General features: G+C 43.3%; 1 protein-coding gene across 1 annotated transcript in view; it reads left to right on the top strand.

Moving 5' to 3' along the window:
- Positions 1–20,474, top strand: part of PDE6C (phosphodiesterase 6C) — a 348,347-nt gene that overhangs the window by 137,151 nt on the left and 190,722 nt on the right. The window contains exons 5-9 of the mRNA XM_078641134.1: positions 187–261; positions 353–417; positions 512–578; positions 3,236–3,283; positions 5,426–5,575. Coding sequence (XP_078497260.1) covers positions 187–261; positions 353–417; positions 512–578; positions 3,236–3,283; positions 5,426–5,575 — 405 coding nt within the window. The remainder of the gene's footprint in view (positions 1–186; positions 262–352; positions 418–511; positions 579–3,235; positions 3,284–5,425; positions 5,576–20,474) is intronic.

The following is a 20,474-nucleotide window of genomic DNA, read 5'->3' as shown; positions in this document are numbered from 1 at the left end:
AATCAGATTGTTATCCAACATTGTGCATTAATCATTAGCATTTAGAGAGATTTGAAATGATGCTATTTTTATTTCCATTGAGACCTTCTGGAATTAATGCATGAGTGCAAAGATCCATGTTCCATTGGTACCATAAAAGCATACAAAAACACAGTGGTAAACTTCACATTTTTTCTTTATGCTTAGGAATTCTTTGATGAATGGCCAGTCAAACTGGGAGAAGTTGAACCGTATAAAGGTCCTAAGACACCGGATGGGAGGGTATGTATGCTGAGCCTTCCATTACATTATGCCAGTCTTAAAGTCCAGATGTTGAATGTAATTGGCATTGCTTTACATTTTTGTCTTGCAGGAAGTCCTCTTTTATAAGATAATTGATTACATTTTACATGGAAAGGAAGAAATCAAAGTCATCCCGTAAGTTACATACAATTATAAAATACCTTCTAGCTGTATTGTGTCATTGTTTCCCACCGTGCACTGCACATGACGTCTACTTTTCTACTTACAGGTCCCCTCCCCCTGACCACTGGTCTCTAGTGAGCGGGCTTCCTACGTATGTGGCGGAAAATGGATTTGTAAGTTTTGAGTTTCTTTAGTAATATTGTATGCCTCTATCTGCAGTATTACAAAGTCATGTCAAATGGAAACTAAATGAAATGCTGCTGATTATTAAATCAGTAAACTGGTCTTCAGTGGAATTTGTAGTATGGTCCTTGAATGAGTGTGCCATGCACTGCTTGTAAAAAAACTTGTTTCGGGGCATCTGTCCTTACATTAAAAAAAATGTGGTCCCCTTCAAGCCCTTCACCAAGACAATAATGCCATGGCACATCTCCCCCTAACAGGTGGCAGGTATGTGCAAAGGGCCAGCTTTAGGGCAGTATCACTGGTGCAGCCGCACTGGGCGCTGACTTGAAGGGGGTGCACTGACCTCAGGGAGAGGGCGCTGTGTATAGCAATAACTTAAGATTTAAAAGCACCTGCTCCAGAGTTTCCTTGTATGTCCATCTTTCAGGCACCAATAAGAATGTCAAGATAACTCTTAATATTCCAGCTAGAGATAGAGATCGAACTTTTGTCTAGTGGCAATTTTGACTGGCCATAAACTTTAGTAGTACTGCAGAGGGTTAATATGCCGGCTGCAAAGGTCTGTATTTTATGTGTGTAGCTGAGTGGATTAGTAGCCAGCCTTTACCAGAGCTTTAAAACAAATGAAACATATGTGAGAGAGGGGCTATGGAGAGATAAGGTGCAGGTAGTAGTGACTCAATCCGAGGCGGAGGTGGTCATGGAGGGGGGGGCACCAGAACAGATTGTCGCACTGGGCGCCACCAGCACTAGAGCGGCCCTGAATGTGTCTGTCATAGGGTGAGGCTCCATCCACACCAGTGAGATAAGGAGACTGTTGTGGTGTGGTAAGGGAATGAGTTAGATATACATAAATTGCCTAGTGTAGACTTAACCTTTCACTGACATTACATGACAAATTGAGGATAGAAATGGGTTGCTGTAAACTTTGAGGTAGCATATTAAACCCCCCTTATTTATAGCTAGCACAAATGCAGTTCGCTTGCCTTGTGAAGACCAAGAGGAGTAAAAACCGTGCTATGGAACCCCAGGGAGACTGGGGCAAGATGCAGCTTGGCATCTGATATAGGCAGGTGAAGTGGTATATATGTATCTAAGATGGCATTGTGACCATAAAGCCCGCCCGCCTACCGTACGTCTGTTTTGTAGGGCTAAGTCTGCAATTTTTGAGTGGTCAGCTGGAAAACAATATGAAAATGATGAATTAAGAGTTAATTGTGTGTGCAGCAGAAGCCTGCATATATGATTCTCAAAGGAGTAACGCGGAAGGTTAGTGGTTAAAATGTTTAATGGTACATTGATCAGGGACACACCGATTGGCAGTTAGTTCTTCAGGCAAGTTGCGTACCAACAGCCCTGTGCGAGAACTTCAAAGAGGAGGGGATAGACCAAAACTCAATAAACCGAAACAATTGTAAGTTTGTGAAGACAGGGCTGTCAGACGAAAGGCAATGATTAAATAATAAGTTGTGGTTCTTGCAATGCTTCATACTGTACTTCTGCCATTTTGAAGTGCTACAAAGAACAGGTGTTATTATTACCCAATGTAATGGTATTCAATTTTTTGGCCTCCGAGGGATAACAGGCTGAGTGTGCCTTGTTGGTATTTGAACTCATGATCTGCACATCATTGCATGTTTCAGTGGAAACCACGGAACTCATCTTGTCATCATTCCAGCAATAAGTGGGTTGTATTTCAGGGCAGAGTAGTCGAATGTCCTAAGGAAGAAGGTGGATCGACATGCAGAATTCCAAGAGGAATCAAGTTGCACATCTAAAGTGTCATGTGTACAAAATACTTATTTCTCCACCAATAACAGACATTGCAAAACAGCCCACATGTTCTGAACCCCAATAAAGCTTGCCTAAAGTTCAAAGCACAATCTAAACTTGTTTGGTACATTTGCAATACAGCAAATTAGGGGTTGCGTTGGATTGCTGTGAACTTTGATTTATTAGATTAAAGCGGCATTTTGTAGTTAGCAGGCCTGTCTGTGGCTTGTTGACTCAGGTGCCCTCAAAGGAGGTTTCTAAACATAGTGCTACTGCATTGTGATCGCTATACAGAATATCAATCAATCAATCAGGTGTTTTTTAAGCGCGAATACTCAACCGTAAGGGTCTCAAGGCGCAGGGGGGTGAGGGGGGTCGCAGGTTCCAGTCCATCAGGGAGGGGGTCTGTCGAAGAGCCAGATTTTGAGGTTTCTTGCGAAGATGGGGAGCGATGTTGTCTGTCTGAGGTGGAGCGGAAGGTCATTCTAGGCTCTGGCCGCGCGGAAGGAGAAGGAGCGGCCTCCCGATCTGGTCTTTCTGGTGCGGGGGACCACAGCGTAGGAGAGCTGGGCTGATCGTAGGGTCCTTTGGGATGCGTGGAATTTGAGTCGGCTGTTCAGGTATGCTGGTCCGGTGTCGTGGAGGGCCTTGTGAGCGTGGTTTAGCATCTTGAAGGTGATGCTAGCTTCGATGGGGAGCCAGTGGAGTGTCAATATCCTCTCCAATGTCTTGTGTTTTGAGATAAAATAAAAACCAATGTAAACAGCTGGATTGTTGTGCCAGAGATTTATATGCACAGCTACAGATACATATGAGATAGCCATTTTCATGTGTTTACCTTTACTCTAAACTTGTCTTGTCTATATTCTAGATTTGCAACATGATGAACGCAATAACTGATGACTATTTCACATTTCAGGTAAACATTTCACTTTATTCAACCCTAGGTCAATCATAGTTGTAGTAGAAAAGAAAACATATTTAAGCCGGAAGGTGAAAGTATTTTATGTTCAGTATGTACGGTACCTTGCAAACCAGTTCAACATGAAATATCAGAAGACTTCATTCCTATTGTGAGCTGGTTCGCAATATCCATGGAGTGCACTGGTGGGGAACAACCGCCCTGTACTTCCTGGCAGGTAGCAGAAGAGCAGCGGAGGCACATCTGTTTTTTTTAAAACTGACACTATCTCTGACCCAAAGCTGAAGGAAACGTGTCCCTTCCTTGCTGCAGGTAGAGCGTAAAGCGCTCTTTGATCAACAGCACTGGACACAAACTTGCTTCAGCTTGCGCCATCTTGGAATGGTGCCCGTACTGTAATAAGAAGTGGACTGCAGTGTGAGTTTCTATGCAGGAAAGAGCTTCTCCCTGTCACAGAGGCGAAGGATATTCGATTGCTATTGTTAACTTCTGGTACTGGTCAGAGAGAGAAGCTAGTCATATCCATCTGTCCGTCTATGACTCAGTGATACTCAAAGTAGGCCCGGGGGCCGCTTGCAGCCCTCTTGACCTTTAAATGCGCCCCCTTGGTTAACAAATAACAAACAACAGGTGATGGACAGAATGCAGAACAATGTCATACATTCACCCCAGTACAGATATCTGGGCCTAAATCCATCGTTTTTTTGCACTCCACACCACCCCAGTTCAGACATGGCCATATGCAAATCGCCTTGACCCTGTGCCTCATGGGAACAGTCCAGCCCGAACTGCCAAGCCATGTCTTTCCTGGACCAGAATCAAGCATCCTAGGACCGGTTTCTGGCTATCAGCCGTCTTCAGCCAGGATAGCTTAACTCCAGTGGTGTGGAGAGCATGGGACTCACGTCTGAGCATACCCATCCCACTCGGGGTGACGAATGACAAACAACAGGTGATGGACAGATGGCCCAGATCTTTGTACTGGGGTGAATGTATGACATTGTTCTGCATTCTGTCCATCAACTGTTGTTTTTGCATTTATCCCCTTGGTGAACAGCAGCACCAGCTGCTGTTTATTTGCTAGCACTAATATTTAGGAAAAGATGTTAAATAAATGGGCAAAAATGTATTAACCTGCAAAAAAATGCTTGCCCGTTTATTTAACATGTTTTTGAACCTCCTTACACAATCCATGACCCTCCCAGACCCCCTCCTGCCACCCTGAATTACATTCCCGAACTTTCAGTAACATCACTGCAACATAACTTAATACCTGCCTCTTCATATCCACCTCTGACCAGGGCTGGACTGGCTGTAGCGGGCACGGGGCAATCCCCCGGTGCGCCGCACGGGCGGAGGCCCGTTTTGGGCCCCTGGGGGCCGTTTTTGTTACAGGGATGTTTTTGCAGCATAGCAGCAGAATCGGGCCTGTAACAAATTCGGCCGAAAACCGGCCCCGGCAAAGAGCTCGGCGGCACCCCCAACCCCCCCCCCCGTCCCCGTCCCCGGGGAGGGGGGCCGGCCGAGCACTTTGCCAGGGCCTGTTTTGGTTCCCAGTCCGGCCCTGCCTCTGACCAGTTTAGAGCTAAATTGCATGCAACGTATATAATGCTACACTTCTTCAGTACAGGTTAAGGTTCTGAACTGTGCCAGGAGCAAATGTTATGGTTAGGTATGAGGCAGAATAAACAACTAGGTTTTATTGAGCATCCTTACCATTTTCAATGAAAACACTTTATCCCCAAAAGCTTGTGTTGAAAAGCCTACTGCAATGCAAGTAAATGAAAAATGATACTTTTTGTTTGCATGATTTTAAATGAAAACCTTTCTCTGGAATTTCTCTCCCCTGGTACCAACCTAAGCACCATTTATTTCCCCAAAGAGCATCTCCTTTACTAAACTGTATTAACTCGCGACACATGCTGGAACGTGTCGCTAAGTTTGCAGGTTAGTATTCAGTGCTAGACATGGCAAATACGCCTGCCTCTTTTGACTTTTAACTATTTTGAATTTAAAGCTAAGCGTCCGTCTTGCATTGCTGTTCTTCAGTATTTGTGTAGTGTGCTTACGCCATTGTTATGGCCTAGTGGTGGTGTCAAGTTGAAATGATCACGTGTTAACTTTGTGTTCTATTTCCAGAAAGGGCCTGTTGACGAGACTGGATGGACAATTAAAAATGTTCTCTCACTGCCCATTGTAAATAAAAAAGAAGAAATTGTTGGCGTAGCTACATTCTACAACAGAAAAGATGCAAAGCCCTTTGACGAATATGATGAGCAAATTATCGAAGTGAGCAATGCTTTTTCTTTTTCTCTATGATATTCTTTTGAATTTGGTCGGCACTTTAAATCCATAGTTTTTCTTTTTAAGGACTAATTGATGGCATCGTGTCATTTCATCCTAGCACATTACAAAAAAAATTATATTTCCAAGCAAAAGTGTTATTGAAAAACCATTAATAAAAAATAAAAAAATCTAGATAGGAGAAATACAAGTCAGAGAAAAAGCGTTCATCGAAATTAGGACTAAGAAGGATAGGTTCGAGATTAGAGGTAGCTAGAGGGTTGAGAACAAGTTTAAAGTTAGGGCAAAGGTTAGGATCATCCAATGGTTAAGGGCTACGTAACAGAGCGTGTACAGGGAAGGCACGTGGTAAGAGCTATGTTAGAGACAGGGTAATGGTGAGGGACAAGGTTATGATTAGTAACAAAGTTACAGAGAAAGAATATTAGGTTACGGCTAAGATTTATGATTGGGGCAAAAGTTATGGTTAGGTTTAAAGCCAAAAAAAGAGGTGAGGTTTCATTGAACATTGCTAACATTTTTCAATGAAAAAGTTTTAACCCAAAAAGCTTTTATTGAAATGTCTGCTGCAATGCAAGAATTTAACAAATCATGACTTTTCTTTGAAACCGATATAGCTGGGGCTGCGTAACTAGTTAGCATGGAGGAGTCTCGTTACGCGACCCCCAGCTATATCGGTCACACACTTTTTCAGTTTGGAGTGTCGCTGTGATTACTTTATTTTATTATCTTTGATGTATATCAATGTAACATTGATTGTCAAATCCTAAGTGAGGGTGGATTTACGGAATAATACATAAGTAATTACTAATTGCATGGCAGAACCACTGTCTATTTACTGTTGGTACTCCCCAGGTTCTGCATGTTACTGGGATACCCCATTGCTATTAATAGTTTCACGGATATAGGTCCCTACATCCTACAGAAAAAATAAATATATTTATTTTCTCAATTAGAAACAAAGGGGGTTAAAAACATGTCGTGTTTTCAAGGACAGTCATTTCTGAAGTAGTTTGTGGCCTGATATTTCCGGCACTAATGGTTAACTATATATTTGTAGATGTCTGGCTTTTGAATAGCGTTTTCACCTGTGGTTTGGCTGATTGTAAGTGCTTCCCAACCCCACTTTTGGAGATAAAGGCAACTGGGCAGTGGAGAGCTATAGAAGGGCTACTATAATGCTTCATGTCAGGAGGACACCATGCAGCCAGATGAGGGCACACTTCTAAGAAAGTAATTTATTCTGGAAACTTATAGTCCTTGCTTGATTCATGTTAACCAACTGGACCAATATAACTGTTAGCCGTTATTTGGACACATGCTGCCCTCCTCCTGATCTGGAAAGGTGTAGCAACTATGCAGAAAGTGATCTGCCCATGATCACAGATTTGGCCGAGTACAAACCATCATAGGAACCCACGCCCTCTGCAGCCAACACACTAGCCCTATTACATATCTTCTTTTCAGTTTCTAATTAAAATGTAGAAAAGTGAGCCTATCCTAAAAATGAATTTATCTTAGAATGTTCACAGCTTAATGATTCGGTATTCGATGTGAGCCGCATTGCTTCTGGTGGCTAGGACAGCAAAGATGAGGGAGGGGAATGGTGCCGCCACTTAGCCTGTCAATGATCTCCTGGGGGGACTTGCCCCCATTGTCAGGAAGAAAGGGGACACTGAGAGTCGGCGAACAGGGAAACTGACTTCAGGAGTGATATGAAGATCCAGAAAGCTGGCGACAAATGTGCAAGGACAGTGAGCAGCAAATATGCGTGCTGGCAGTTATACTGTTTTAGAAACTGATTATTGATAGACATATAAAGATGTAGGTGTCAATTGATATGTTATCTAAAATATACAGTACATACATCTTTTTCTATTCACTTGTAGGTAAAAAGTAGGTTCCTTTTGTATGAGAAACACTAACTACATATATACACTTCCTGGGTGGTGTTAAGATGTCAGCCAACTAGTCATAGGCAAAACCTTGAGTTTAGCATGCTCACAAACCATTAGCACAATAGATTATACAAGGCAACTGCAAGCATGGTGTGATCGTTCATAAAATGACCTTCCTAAAGATGGTTTATTAAGCTTTTCCTTGGAACAAATCAAAAGCCATGCCGTTCAGTGAAGACAACAGCGGCGGGCGGCACTGATCGGGGGTAGGAGGGTGGGTGAGGGAGGGGGAGAACCGGGAAGGTAGGGGGAAGGGGTGGACGCAGGGGGAAGCGGGAATAAAAAAAAAAAATACTGTATTGCAGCCTGCATGGAGAACATGCAAAGTGCCCAAGACTGTTTTGGGCGGTCCGAGAGGACCGGCCAAGCAGTCACTGCGCACTTAAGGAGGGTGCTACCACTCCTTCCCTGCCCCCGCCTCCTCACGCAAAGCGGGCAGAAGTGGAAGAAAATAAAATTATGATAACACAAGTTATTATCGTTTATTTTCCCTTTGTGTCACTACAAAAATTCAATGGGGCAATGCTCCTCCACCTTAGCGGAGAAGCCGTGACTGGAAGACAATGCAGCTACCCCCAAGATAATCTAAATGAAGACCATGGGTGCAATGTTTGAAGCTGACCAGCAATCAGAATGCTCACTTTGTGGACTGTAGCTAATGTAACAGGCCTACACAGGGAGCATTTTGTGCTGCCACCTTCAAACGTCCCTCTGGTGTGCTGTGGGAGAGCTGCAAGAGCTGTGGCTTATCCTAAAATAGTTTGAAAAAAGTCTCCTTTCGCCCACAGTGCTCCTATTCCTTTTCTGAAGCAATTGGATGACATGCAGCTGTCTTAGCTCCTCCCTTTGATTTTGCTGAGGGAGCTCCTGTCAGACAAAAAAAACTAAAAAACTTTTGTTTCTTTCAAAATCACATTTCATCAGCATATGTCCCTCACTGCCCCTGCCTCTACAGACCTCACAAACCAATAGGAGTGGGGCAGGATTTACGCCTTGCTCCAAGAATCAAAGCAACCAATTTGAACCATGCCTGTTAGCCTGAGTGAAGCAATTCTTTCCTATGCTGGAGTTTTTTTTAATGTTTAATAAGCTTTATTGAAATAAGATTCATCATACAGCATTGGGAAAAAACAGAACCATATACAAGAACAATTAGATTATACAGAATAAAATGCCATGAAACATAGATGAAAGCCGTTTACACATTTTTAGGATTTTTTAGGGAAAACAGAAATAGGGTGAGGGAGGAAAAGAGAGGGAAGAGATAAGATAGGCCCTACAATTGAGGTTTAAATAACTATAAATATATAGCAGAACAAATGGAATGTAGATTGATATGTGTACATGTAATTACAATAATAAATATTTTAAAAAGAAAAGATAAAAATGGCAAAGAAGTAAAACAGAAATTCATGGAGGCTGGAAATTTTCAGAATGATTATGAGATATCTGAGCTATGGAGATTTTATTCAAATAAACAGTTAGCGGTAACCAAAATGCATCTCTATTTCTCTGTGGATTAAGACAGAATGCAAAAGCATTATCCAGTCTATGATAGTGACATAAAGTGTTCAACCAGGATTTGACTGAGAGTTTGTTTGAGCATTTCCAATTAAGTGTAGTCTGTTGAAAGGCTAAGGCTAACATGAGGTCAAAGAGTCCCCTCTCATGAGACAGTAACCCAAGTGAGTCTGATAGACTACCTATAAAGAGAATGATATTTGAAACAGGAGTATGGAGATTAAAAATAGTTGAGACCCTAGACCAAATTTGTGACCAAAATGAGGCTACATGAGGGCGAGAGCAAAGGAGGGGATATAATTCAGCTGATGGATGGTCACAGGACCAGCAATGGAGATAGGAGTAAAAACCAATCTATGGTAAACTTAGGGGCACATTACAATTGCGGAATGACTTGCGTCCGTCCGCGAGCTCTGAGTAGGAGGGAACGTCCGCATGTGCTGCGGCGTTGCCTCCTGTGCAATTAGGATGTGACCGCCACCCTGGCGGTCACATCCTCTATTTTTAACATTGCGGCGGGTGCGGCTTCAAGCTGCACCCGCCGCAATGTTAAAAACGCATGCATTGCATTTACATGCACAAAGCGGCAGGCACCGCGCGCGGTGCCTGCCGCTTTCTGCATGTAAATGCAGGGGGGTACCATAGGTACCCCCCCATGTGCACCCCCCACCTCCCTTCACCCTGGGGGCCCGCAATGGGCCCCCGAAGTGAAGATCCGTATGCTTTTCCACGGCGGAGAACGCGCCGCGGAAAAGCATGTCTGGGAAGCCATCCTAATATGTCTGGCGGTGTCTGAGAGACACCGCCACCATATTAGAGCTTTTCCGGCACGGTTGTAAGCCGACCGCGGCGGAAAAGCGGCGGTCTGAAACCAAGACCCACCAGCCATCATAATGTGGCGGTGGGTCTTTGGTGGGTCCGCAGCGGATTTTCCGCATCCTCCGGGCCGGCGGTGGCTTCTGGCGGCCCGGAGGATGCGGAAAATCCGCGATCCTAATCCACCCCTTAGTTTGAGTGGTGGATGCAGATCTGGAGATTTTTAACGATCTGATCCAGATCTTGTTCCAAAGTAGATGCTCCATTCACAACCCAGATCCGCCTCCCATATCAGTTCAACCTTAGATTGGGTTCGTTCTGGATCAGTAGAGTTAAAGAATTTATCAATAAGAGAAGCCTTTGGAAATAACAATAACATTTTGATAAGTGGATCTTGTATAGACAAAGAGTCTTCAGGAGGAAGAGAATAGAAAAGTTCTAAAATGGTTTCCATCAGTAATAGAAATGTATGTAGAAACGAATGAGGACTTAGAAAAATGGTTTGAAACTGCAAAAAGGAGCAGGGAGTAATACCATCAAAGATATCTTGAATCCAGATGATACCCTTAGATCCCCAAGTACTCCAAAATTGTTGATGGCGAGAAGGCGATTGTGCCAAAGAGGAGAACGTAAATATGTATTCCTGGAGATTAACTTTGGTTGACAATGAGGTCTTAATAATGAGCAAGTGTGATCAAATAGCGGGAGAGGTGTGAGGCTAGTTTCGGCGGTATTAGCGAGGATCTCTGAGAAAGAGAAAAGGGAGAAAAGGCAGTGTTCAATATTAACCCATAAATGAGTAAGAGAGGAGACATCTGTATGAAGCCAATAAGAAGCCTCTTTGAGACAAAAGGCCTTATGATATAGTCTAAAGTTTGGGAAATTCACACCTCCAATAGATTTTAACTTCCTGAGATGGGATAAAGACATTGTAGATTATTTACCATTCCATAGGAATTTAGAAAGAATCCAGCTTCTTGAAATAAGGAGAAGGGATATGAATAGGGAGCATTGAAAGAACATATAACACTATAGGGGTGACCATCATCTTAATAGAATCAAGAAGTCCCCACCAGGAAAATAAAAGAGGAATCCAGGAGGAAAGTAGTTTGAAAACCCGATCTAGGATGTCTTTCATATGTATTGTGGTCAAGTCCAGAATGGAATTAGTAAACCATACACCGAGGTATTTAATTTTTGAAGTATTCCAGTGAAAGCCCGTTAGGTCAAAATGAAGTTTAGAGCAATATTTGGTTATAGGAAGTTTTTCTGTTTTGTCAGAATTCATTTTGTAACCTGATACTGCCGCAAAATTCAGAAATTTCTTGTAATAAACCGATGCTGGAGTTTTAATCTCAATTTGCCATATGTTGGACGTTTAAGGCATACAATCACCCTCTAAGGGCTAATACCCACTTTCTAAGCACACACTAAGACCCACCATGTCCATAGAGGTGTTAGGAAGCACAGTACTCTCACTTCTCTAAGCGGTCACTCTTGTTAGACTGCAGATTATGAGAGATCAGGTGCAGCTCCATTTTCCTACATATAATCTGAGCCCACGTAATCTCTGGCGAATTTACCAATGCTAGCATAGGATTCTATTGATATTCCCTTGCCCAGGAGGTACTCTTCGAGCACAACAGTGACATGTCCCAAAATACATCTACCAGGCATTGCTGAGTAAATCCTGTATATAGGTGATTCTGGCAGGTATCTCCTTTTACCTCTTTGTTACCTCCTCAGCTTTCCTGACCTCACTAAAGCATCCATTGGACTTCAGCATTAGAAATCTTACTAAGCTACTTAAAAAAACATGTGAGGTATCTACCGTCAATGCACAGTTTCAGAGTGGAGAATGTCATCTATGGAGTCTGAGGTTCAGAACATTTGTTGCGGTCCAACAAAAGTTCAGCCAGAGCTTAATTTGTAAAACAGTAAGTGTCTTCAAGAACTAAAGTTTTGCTCAGAAGCCTGATACCGAGCTATCGAAGATCAGGTGCTAAATGCAAAGGCTGTTCAATCCTGATTCCACCTTTTGTCTCTTTAAACCATACTATTTCCAAAGATTGTGGTTATGCTCTATGATCTGCACATCTATGTGTTACAATGTTCAATCTGTCTCCACCATGTTCTTGTTACTAGAATATTGTACGGTGCTCTCGTGGTGTCACAATACCCACCCACCAGGGTATAAATCAACTGGGAATGAAAAAAGGCTAGAACAATATCCAACCAAAGGCACCAAAGCACACCAGATGGTTGTAACTATTATCCAATGACAAACTCTGTGGATCAACCAGTCAAAAAAACGTTTCTCATGAAGAATTCCACCACAATTGTTGTGTCAGGTCCTTTTGTTTGATTTATTCCTTTTATTTACACATAACATTCAGCAGCAGCCAACGTACGTTTCGCCCCCCCTGGGCTTTCTCAAGGCTTGAATAAAAAAAAAAAAAAGTGGCCAATTTCATGTGTCAGATCACAATATTCCAATTGTGTGCATTCAATAGTAATTATACCAGTGAATGTAAAGAAACGGCCCAACTAGTAGTTGTATCAATCCCTGTTGTATCTTGCATAAATTTGTGTCGTGGACCATGTAGCACATCGAACTCATCCACGCTTGTAGGACCGTGATACATCCTCTCTTGTGTTTTCCATACGTACACCTCGTAACCGGCAGCAGTCTCTTTAATCCATCACCAGACACCTGCTTTCTCTCTTTGTCTCTGTTTCCCTGTTTTTTCTTCCTCCTTCCTTTCACCTTTTGTGTTTTTCTTTCTCTTGCGCTGGATCAAACTCTGTTGAGAACAAAATGAGCGCCAGTCCGCACAAATAAGGGCCAGTGAACCCCACTTGCAACCCCCGGCTCAAATTAAGCACTGGGTCCACCTGCTCTCCTTGGCTGTTAACACTCCAACAATTTGTATATGGATTAACTTCCAGTGTCCCACACATTAACGGGGCACTGCAAAAGTCTGTCATGGGGATTATGCCTGCCTCCAACCAGGACCCCAGAGGAAAAAGAACACAAGTGTTCAGTTTCACCCAGGCTGAGAGAAGGCTATGATTTTTAAGAGAAGGGAAATATAAGGTAAGCACTTTCTGCCTATACAATTGATTTTACTTGAGAAATGACAATCAGAGTAAGCGCGATGCAGCAACCAAAACTCCCCAAAAATGTATATGAATCAAACACGGAAACAGGGATTCTGTAATTCCTTTGTGGAACCAAGATCGGAAAGGGTTTTCTGTTGGCACTGGTAAAGAAGTCAACTTGGTTGAAGGATTTAAGGAAGTCATAGAGTCATATCTTCCTTCAGTCTCTCCAAATGACTCACAGTCATTTGGAGTCAGTGCAACATGCAGCCTACTGGTCGAGCAATGAAATGCGAGAGGCAACCAAATGAAGGCCTCTGCCTCTTAACACAAAGCAAGTTCAGAAGGTCTTATAAAGCCCTGCTCAAGGCAAAGAGAAATTTGTTGGCAAGAAAGAGATGCATGAGAAGCAGCGAAGAAGACCAATAACGATACATTTTGGTTCTCATTGCTTAAGTAATGGAAAGGCAAGAGTGAGGCAAAAATTTTGGAAGCAATATGGCTTAGTATAATTTGTGTCAATAACCAAATAAATGTTAACCTATGGTTTAGAGCAGGCATTCCTAGAAGTAGATGACAAATTTCCTCAGATAGAGATGGAAGAAATTGGGCATTGGTAAGGAATGAGTGAAGTACCTCTTTGAGGATTTTAACGTCAAGAGAGCATTTGATTTTCTCACGGTAGGAAAGATCCCAGGACAAAACTGTAGCCCCATCAGATATTTTCCAGTACTGTGGGATTGATTTATTTCAGAACTCAAACACGTTTCTCTCAATTTACAACCAATATTAGGCTTCCTAAGTCATGGAAGAAAGAACCGTAGTACCCATTTATTAAAGTTCATTTCGCACAAATTATTACATTTGGTATTGGAAAAGCATTCCCTTCATGTGGAAATATTTAAACATTGCTGATTAAAAAGACAGAAAAATCCATCAACTTCTGCCTTTCAATAAACTTTATCACACCGCCAGTGCGGACACACCGTTATTCTACTACGGGATTCAGTTTCATTAATATATACGGCTTGACTACAACCCAAGTGGGTATTCCAACACCTACTCTTTAGGTAATTCTCATTCTTATTGGAAGAAAGCAATTGCTGTCGGTGAAATCAAGCCCCAGTGGGCAAAATGTAAAACCACAGCCTAATCAAGTCTGTCGTACCATAGTGCCTAACCTGTGACAAAAATAAACAACATAATTAACTCAACAAAACAGTTAACCAAATTTCTTGAGGATGCTCCTTTTCTTTCTTATTGTTAACAGTTATCTTTTCTCATCAGTATACCTATACAAGGTTTTATAAATGTGTACTTAAATCATCTTCCATGTTCAAGCCCATAGGGGTTCTTTTTTTTTCTTCTTTTTTTTTATTCCTAATGGACCAATGATGGGTTTACCAGATGGGGAGACCCCTCTCCTCTCTCCAATGTTACGATGTTCCGCCCTCAGCAATGTACAACAGAGGAGAAAAAAAGAGATTGGGGAGACCCACTGGTCACTTCTGCTTGCTTGCTCCACTCCAGTTCTTCGTATGACATGGCCCTCGGTTTAACTGGAGGCTAAGCACCAACAGAGCCCAGGTGAAATCATCGGAATATAGTTTTAGCTCATCTATTCCGCCACGCCACTAAGGCCGCCCAGATTTTATCATAGCTGGTGCTATCGCAGGCTATGTCCAACTCCAAGATGTAAATGATGTATATTAGACATTCAGCAAAGACAGGTGGATTGATATTCTTCCAGGCCTTACATATTTCCCTTCTTGCTACGACCATTAGATAGAAAACAAATTTGGTCTCCAGATCATTAGGCTGGTACTCTGGAATCAGCCCAAACAAAGCTGTCTTTACAGTAATTGAAAATTGTATGTCCAACACTTCTGCTATGAATCCTTCTATTTGTGACCAAAAATTTATGAGCCTAGGGCATTGTAGGTCATCCGCAGCGGGGGCTTTACATCTTGGACAGAGGTATTCTGAATTCGTGATCTTGGCAAGTTTTTTTGGTGAAAAGTATACTCTATACAGAGTGAATAAGTGATTCCTTTTTAGGGGTGCGGACTTCCCTATTGCATGTAGCATCATAAATGAATCCTTCCACAAGTTTTCTAAATTATTAAAATCCAAAACCGCTACCCCACCCCATAGTTTATGGAGTTCTTGTTGCGTAATTCCCTCTGTCTCTAACATAATCTCGTACCAATAGGATACCTCTCTTTTCCACCTTCCCTTTCTATTTACTAAATCTACCTTACCTACTAAATCATCTGGGGCCCAAGATATTGTAGCCCACCAGCTAGACAGCTGGTAGTACTTAAATTGGGTTAAGGTTCCACCCGTCAAATTAGAAATGGTATCCCAATCTAAGAGCTGTGAGTTATTTTGAAGATCTTGCCATTGTGAAATGCCCGCCATTCTAAGAGGAATTGATTATTGGTCTTTCAGGCATTCAGGTGTCCCTGGGGAATCCCATATTGGAGCCTGGGGCATATAATACGGGATTCCTAGCTTTCTCCTGAAGAATACCCAATTCTTCAGGGCTGTATCCAATATCTTCAACCTCACTTTTTTGTAAAATCTAGGATCCCCTGCCGCTCTGACGACTGATGAAATTCAGTTGGCTATAAATGCACTCCACTCGGGCAAGGCTCTAGGCCCAAATGGGATACCCATTGAGTGGTTTAAAACTATGTCAGAATATCTGAGTGCTCGCCTTCTTCAGATGTTCGAGGAGAGTAGAGAGAAGGGTACATTGCCCCCGGACCAGCGGATGGCGGCCATAGTGGCCATTCCGAAACCGGGTAAACCGCCCAACGAATCTACGTCTTATAGGCCTATCTCACTCCTGAACCCTGAAGCGAAAATTCTAGCGAAATTGTTAGCAAACAGACTCATGCCATGCTTAACCCAGCTGATCCACCCGGACCAATCTGGATTTATGCCACACAGAAGCACGGCACTGAATCTTCGTAGAGTGCAGGGAGTAGTGGCAAGAGCCTCGCTGTTGAAGGTACCAGCTGCAATCCTGTCCCTAGATGCCAAAATGGCGTTCGATATGGTGGAATGGAACTACCTGTTTGCAGTACTCACCCGCATGGGATTTGGGCCCATCTTCATCGCATGGATTAAACTATTATACAAAGACCCAGTGGCACGAGTAGTGGCCAATGGACACATATCGCGTGAGATCAGTTTGGCGCGAGGGACTAGGCAGGGTTGCCCGCTCTCACCCCTCCTATTTGCGTTGGTCCTAGAGCCACTGGCAGTTACTATTCGAAAGACGCCACTATTGAGAGGGATTAAATGGGAAGATGGGTGGGAAGACAGGGTGTCCTTATACGCGGACGACATGTTGATTTACCTCACAGACCTAGCTAATAGCCTTCCGGGCCTCCTCACGCTGTGCAACTCACACGGGCGGCTATCCGGCTATACTATCAATTGGTCGAAATCGACACTTTATGAGCTTAAGGGACCGGTCCCAGCCCCCCCGGAATCTTGCCCTCTGGAATTGGCGGGAGCTTCCTTTAAATATCTAGGAATACATATTACCCGTGAGGCCACAGACTTCATTACTCTTAATCTACAACCCCCTCTCGTACGGCTGCGCAATGACGTACAACACTGGAAGGAGCTGCCACTGACGTTGCTCGGCAGAGCAGCATTATTTAAAATGATGGCACTGCCACGTTTTCTATATATACTTGAAAACACCCCAATGCTCATACCCGCCAGCTTCTTTCAGAAGGTGACAGCGCTGATATCGACTCTGCTATGGGGGAACCGCCCAGCACGAATAGCTCACGTAAAGCTCAATAGGAACTGGTTCGATGGCGGGATTGCACTGCCTAACATGCAACTGTACTACTGGGCGGCCCAACTTAAGGTTATTAATCAATGGATGCACGCCCCACAGGACGACCCGGCATTTCAGGCGGATAGAACGCAATTAGGCACTCACACCCTGCTGGCGCCTCTGTATCACAAGGGTGTTGCGAAAAAATTGATAGGACCCACTAAACATACCGTTCAGCTATGGTTCAAGGCACACACAAAACTACGCTGGGAAGGGATCATTACGAAACGTACTCCATTGTGGGACTCCAAAGCGCTAGGGCACTTGCGGCACACTAAGGGCTTTACCCAGTGGGACAACATCGGGATATCAACAGTGGGAGACATGTGGTCCAGAGAGGGGGTGATTCCATTTACGTCCCTTCAGGACCAATATGAATTGGGAGACAATGAATTATTTAGATATATTCAAATTAGGCATGCCCTCCAAGCAGCGATCCCTCAGAACACCACACCACCAGAGTCTTCACCGCTCGAAGACCGCCTGCTTACAGATTTTATGCAAGAGAAAGCAACATCATTAACTTACCGCAAGCTACTTAACAACATGACTGACCCATTGGAGAAACTAAAAGAGAAATGGGTGGAGGATGTCGGCGATTTCGACGACTCCGAATGGAACGCTGCTATTGCCTCCCCACGTGAGGCTGGCATATCAGCTAGGTTCCGCCTGGTACAGTTAAAAATCCTACATAGGATATATTACACGAGAACCACTCTACATAAGTTACGGAGGGCGGATCACCCGTACTGTTTGAGGGGATGTGGCGAGGAAGGTACCTTCATCCACACACTCTGGTGTTGCACCAACATCGTGGGTTATTGGCAGCGGGTGCTCCGAACCATCGCACAAACACTTGACACCTCATTAACGCTAGACCCACGGGTGTGCTTGCTCAATGTGTGGGGGCCTACTGATTTAACATTTTATGGGAAGTTGTGGGTCACAATAGGCCTTATGACAGCTAAACGGGATATTGCACAAAAATGGGGGACGGCTGAGCTCCCCACCCTGGCACAATGGAGTAGGAATATGGACATGATCATGCTCACGGAGAGGGCGGTATACAAAACAAGGGCCAGTCCGCGTAAATGGAATGGTATTTGGCAACCCTGGAACGCATACAGAGGGGACATTTGTGACCCTTTGCCGGAGGGTGATATTGACGATTCAGAGGAGGAGGAGGAAATTGAGTGATGGCCAAAGGGTGTAGCTGAGGGCCTGCACAATGGACATAGACCTTGCCAGATGCAATAAGAGCAGCCGAGGGGGGGCGGTTGGGTGTGGGACATAGATTTCATTGACTTGAGGGAGTGACATGCACCAAGGTAGCGTTGAGACTGCAATGTAGGGTCTGAGTTTTGTGAGATATAACGGAGTCACATTTTGAGTTGTTTATACGTTGTACCTATAAAACAAAATGCAAGTTTTTATTATGCACTTGTCTAACATGTACATAAGGATCCAACAACATACCTGAACATTAACATAAAGCAAACCTGAATGGGGCAGAATACATCTTTGAAGATCATACATGTTATACCTTTTCACGCCGGCCTCAGGGTTGTAGGCGAGTATGTAAACAGTTGTTGGTGATGATAATCTATGTTCTTGCGACAATAAAAGAATAAAAAAAAAAATCTAGGATCCCCAAATTTAAACAGGAAATATTCATGACCTTGGGGAATACCCTGCAATAGCGCCTAGAATAACCTACCCAATGAGGACGTGTCTGCTTTATCTGCCATTAACTGAAAGTTTTTAAAGTGGAATGAATGACAGTAGATTAATATATCCGGTAGTGCCAGCCCTCCCAACCTCAATTTCCTCCTTAGTTTTTTCCAGGAGATACGAGGGGATTTTGAATTCCATATAAAGGAACCTATTTTCCCCTGAATGATCGCTATATCCTTGGGGCTAAAACTCGTGGTATTGAATTAAACAAAAAGGTCACCTTAGGCAAGATGACCATTTTTATCAGGTTTACTCTCCCGAAGATATTTAAGGGAAGGCCAGACCAACGCTGTAAGAGCCCGCAGACCTCTTTATACACTTTCCTGAGATTTGTTCTTGATATCTCTGAAATATCTTGTGTCAAAAGAACTTCAAGATATCTCATCTGTGGCTTAGCTATATGCGATCCTGCTGCCTGATTCCACTGCATGATCTCCGTTTTATCCTTGTTTATTTTATATCCTGAAATTTCACCAAAGGCCTCAGCCTGATCGAAAAGCCGGGGAATTGCCACTTCAGGATTGGTAGTAAACATTAAAAGGTCATCTGCATATAATACAATTTTTAAAACGAGTTCATGCAAAAGAAAAGGCGTAATCAACATATCTGATCTTAACTGGGTGGCCAGCGGTTCAATATATAAATTAAACAATAAAGGGGACAGGGGACACCCCTGCCTTGTACCTCGAGATATTTTCACCCAATCTGTGAGAGTGCCATTAACTAAGATTCTGGCTTTTGGGTTTAGATACAACGTTTGGATTGAAGATATACAATTTTTGGGGAATCCAAACCCAGTCAAAGCTTCCCAGAGGTATGGCCAACTAACTTGGTCAAATGCCTTAGCGGCATCTATTGCCACAATTGTTAAGGGGAGTTTCTTGTCAGTGGCATAATCTATTGCGGCAATAGCCTGGAAGGTTAATTCATTCAGCTGCCTCCCTGGCATGAACCCCCTCTGATCCTCGTGCACAACAGATTTAATTACCTTAGCCAATCTCGCTGCCAAGACCCCGACAAAGATTTTATAATCCGTGTTAAGCAGCGAGATCGGCCGGTAGGACTCAATAGCCAGAGGATCTTTATTAGGTTTCAAGACCAACGTAACTGTGGCCTCCAACCAAGTTTGAGGAATAGGCTCTCCTGTCAAATATATTTTATTAAATAAAGTTGTAAGGACAGGCACTACGATATCTAAACCTATTTGGTAAACTTCAATTGGAAGCCCATCTGGGCTTGCTGCCTTTCCATTCGCCATTTTTCTCAACTGGTTATATACCTCTCCCTCCTTAATAGTAGAACTCAGAAAGGAACTATCCGCCACTGTTAGCTGAGGTAGGTCAAGTTGTTCCAACCAATTCCCTGCACTTTGGGGTAACAGGTCGCTATTCCCTGTATAAAGCTTTTGCATATAGGTTTTAGCCTCTTCAGATATCTGGTTGTTACTATACGATATGGTACCTGTGCTATTGATTTTTAACCCACTTATTTGGTTTCTGGCCCTATCCATCCTAGCCTTCCATGCTGAGACGTCCACACTTTTCTCCGTATGAGAAGTTCTACAACTTACTCGCATCCCATCTATATTTAATAAACTTGTCTAGACTAGCCTGATATTTAGCTTGTAATCCCTCCAGCTCTTTCTGAATAGAAACCAGGTTCTGCTGCTGATCTAACGATGCTGTCTGCAGCTGCTGTTCCTTTTGTTTTATTGAGGATACAGAGTCCCCCTCCGCTTTTCTCCTGGCCTTATTCCTACTAATCATGGCGGTGGTAAAGTAACCCCTTAGGTAGGATTTAAAAGCTTCCCACACTATTTGATCGGATGCAGTGGCACTATTAAATCTGAAATATTCTGCCATCTGCTTCAAAATACCATCTTTTAGATCTT

Source organism: Lissotriton helveticus, chromosome 5_1 (genome assembly GCF_964261635.1).
Source record: "Lissotriton helveticus chromosome 5_1, aLisHel1.1, whole genome shotgun sequence".
NCBI lineage: Eukaryota > Metazoa > Chordata > Amphibia > Caudata > Salamandridae > Lissotriton > Lissotriton helveticus.
The sequence above is the reverse complement of the archived record's forward strand: the minus strand, read 5'-3'. Positions and strand labels throughout refer to the sequence as shown.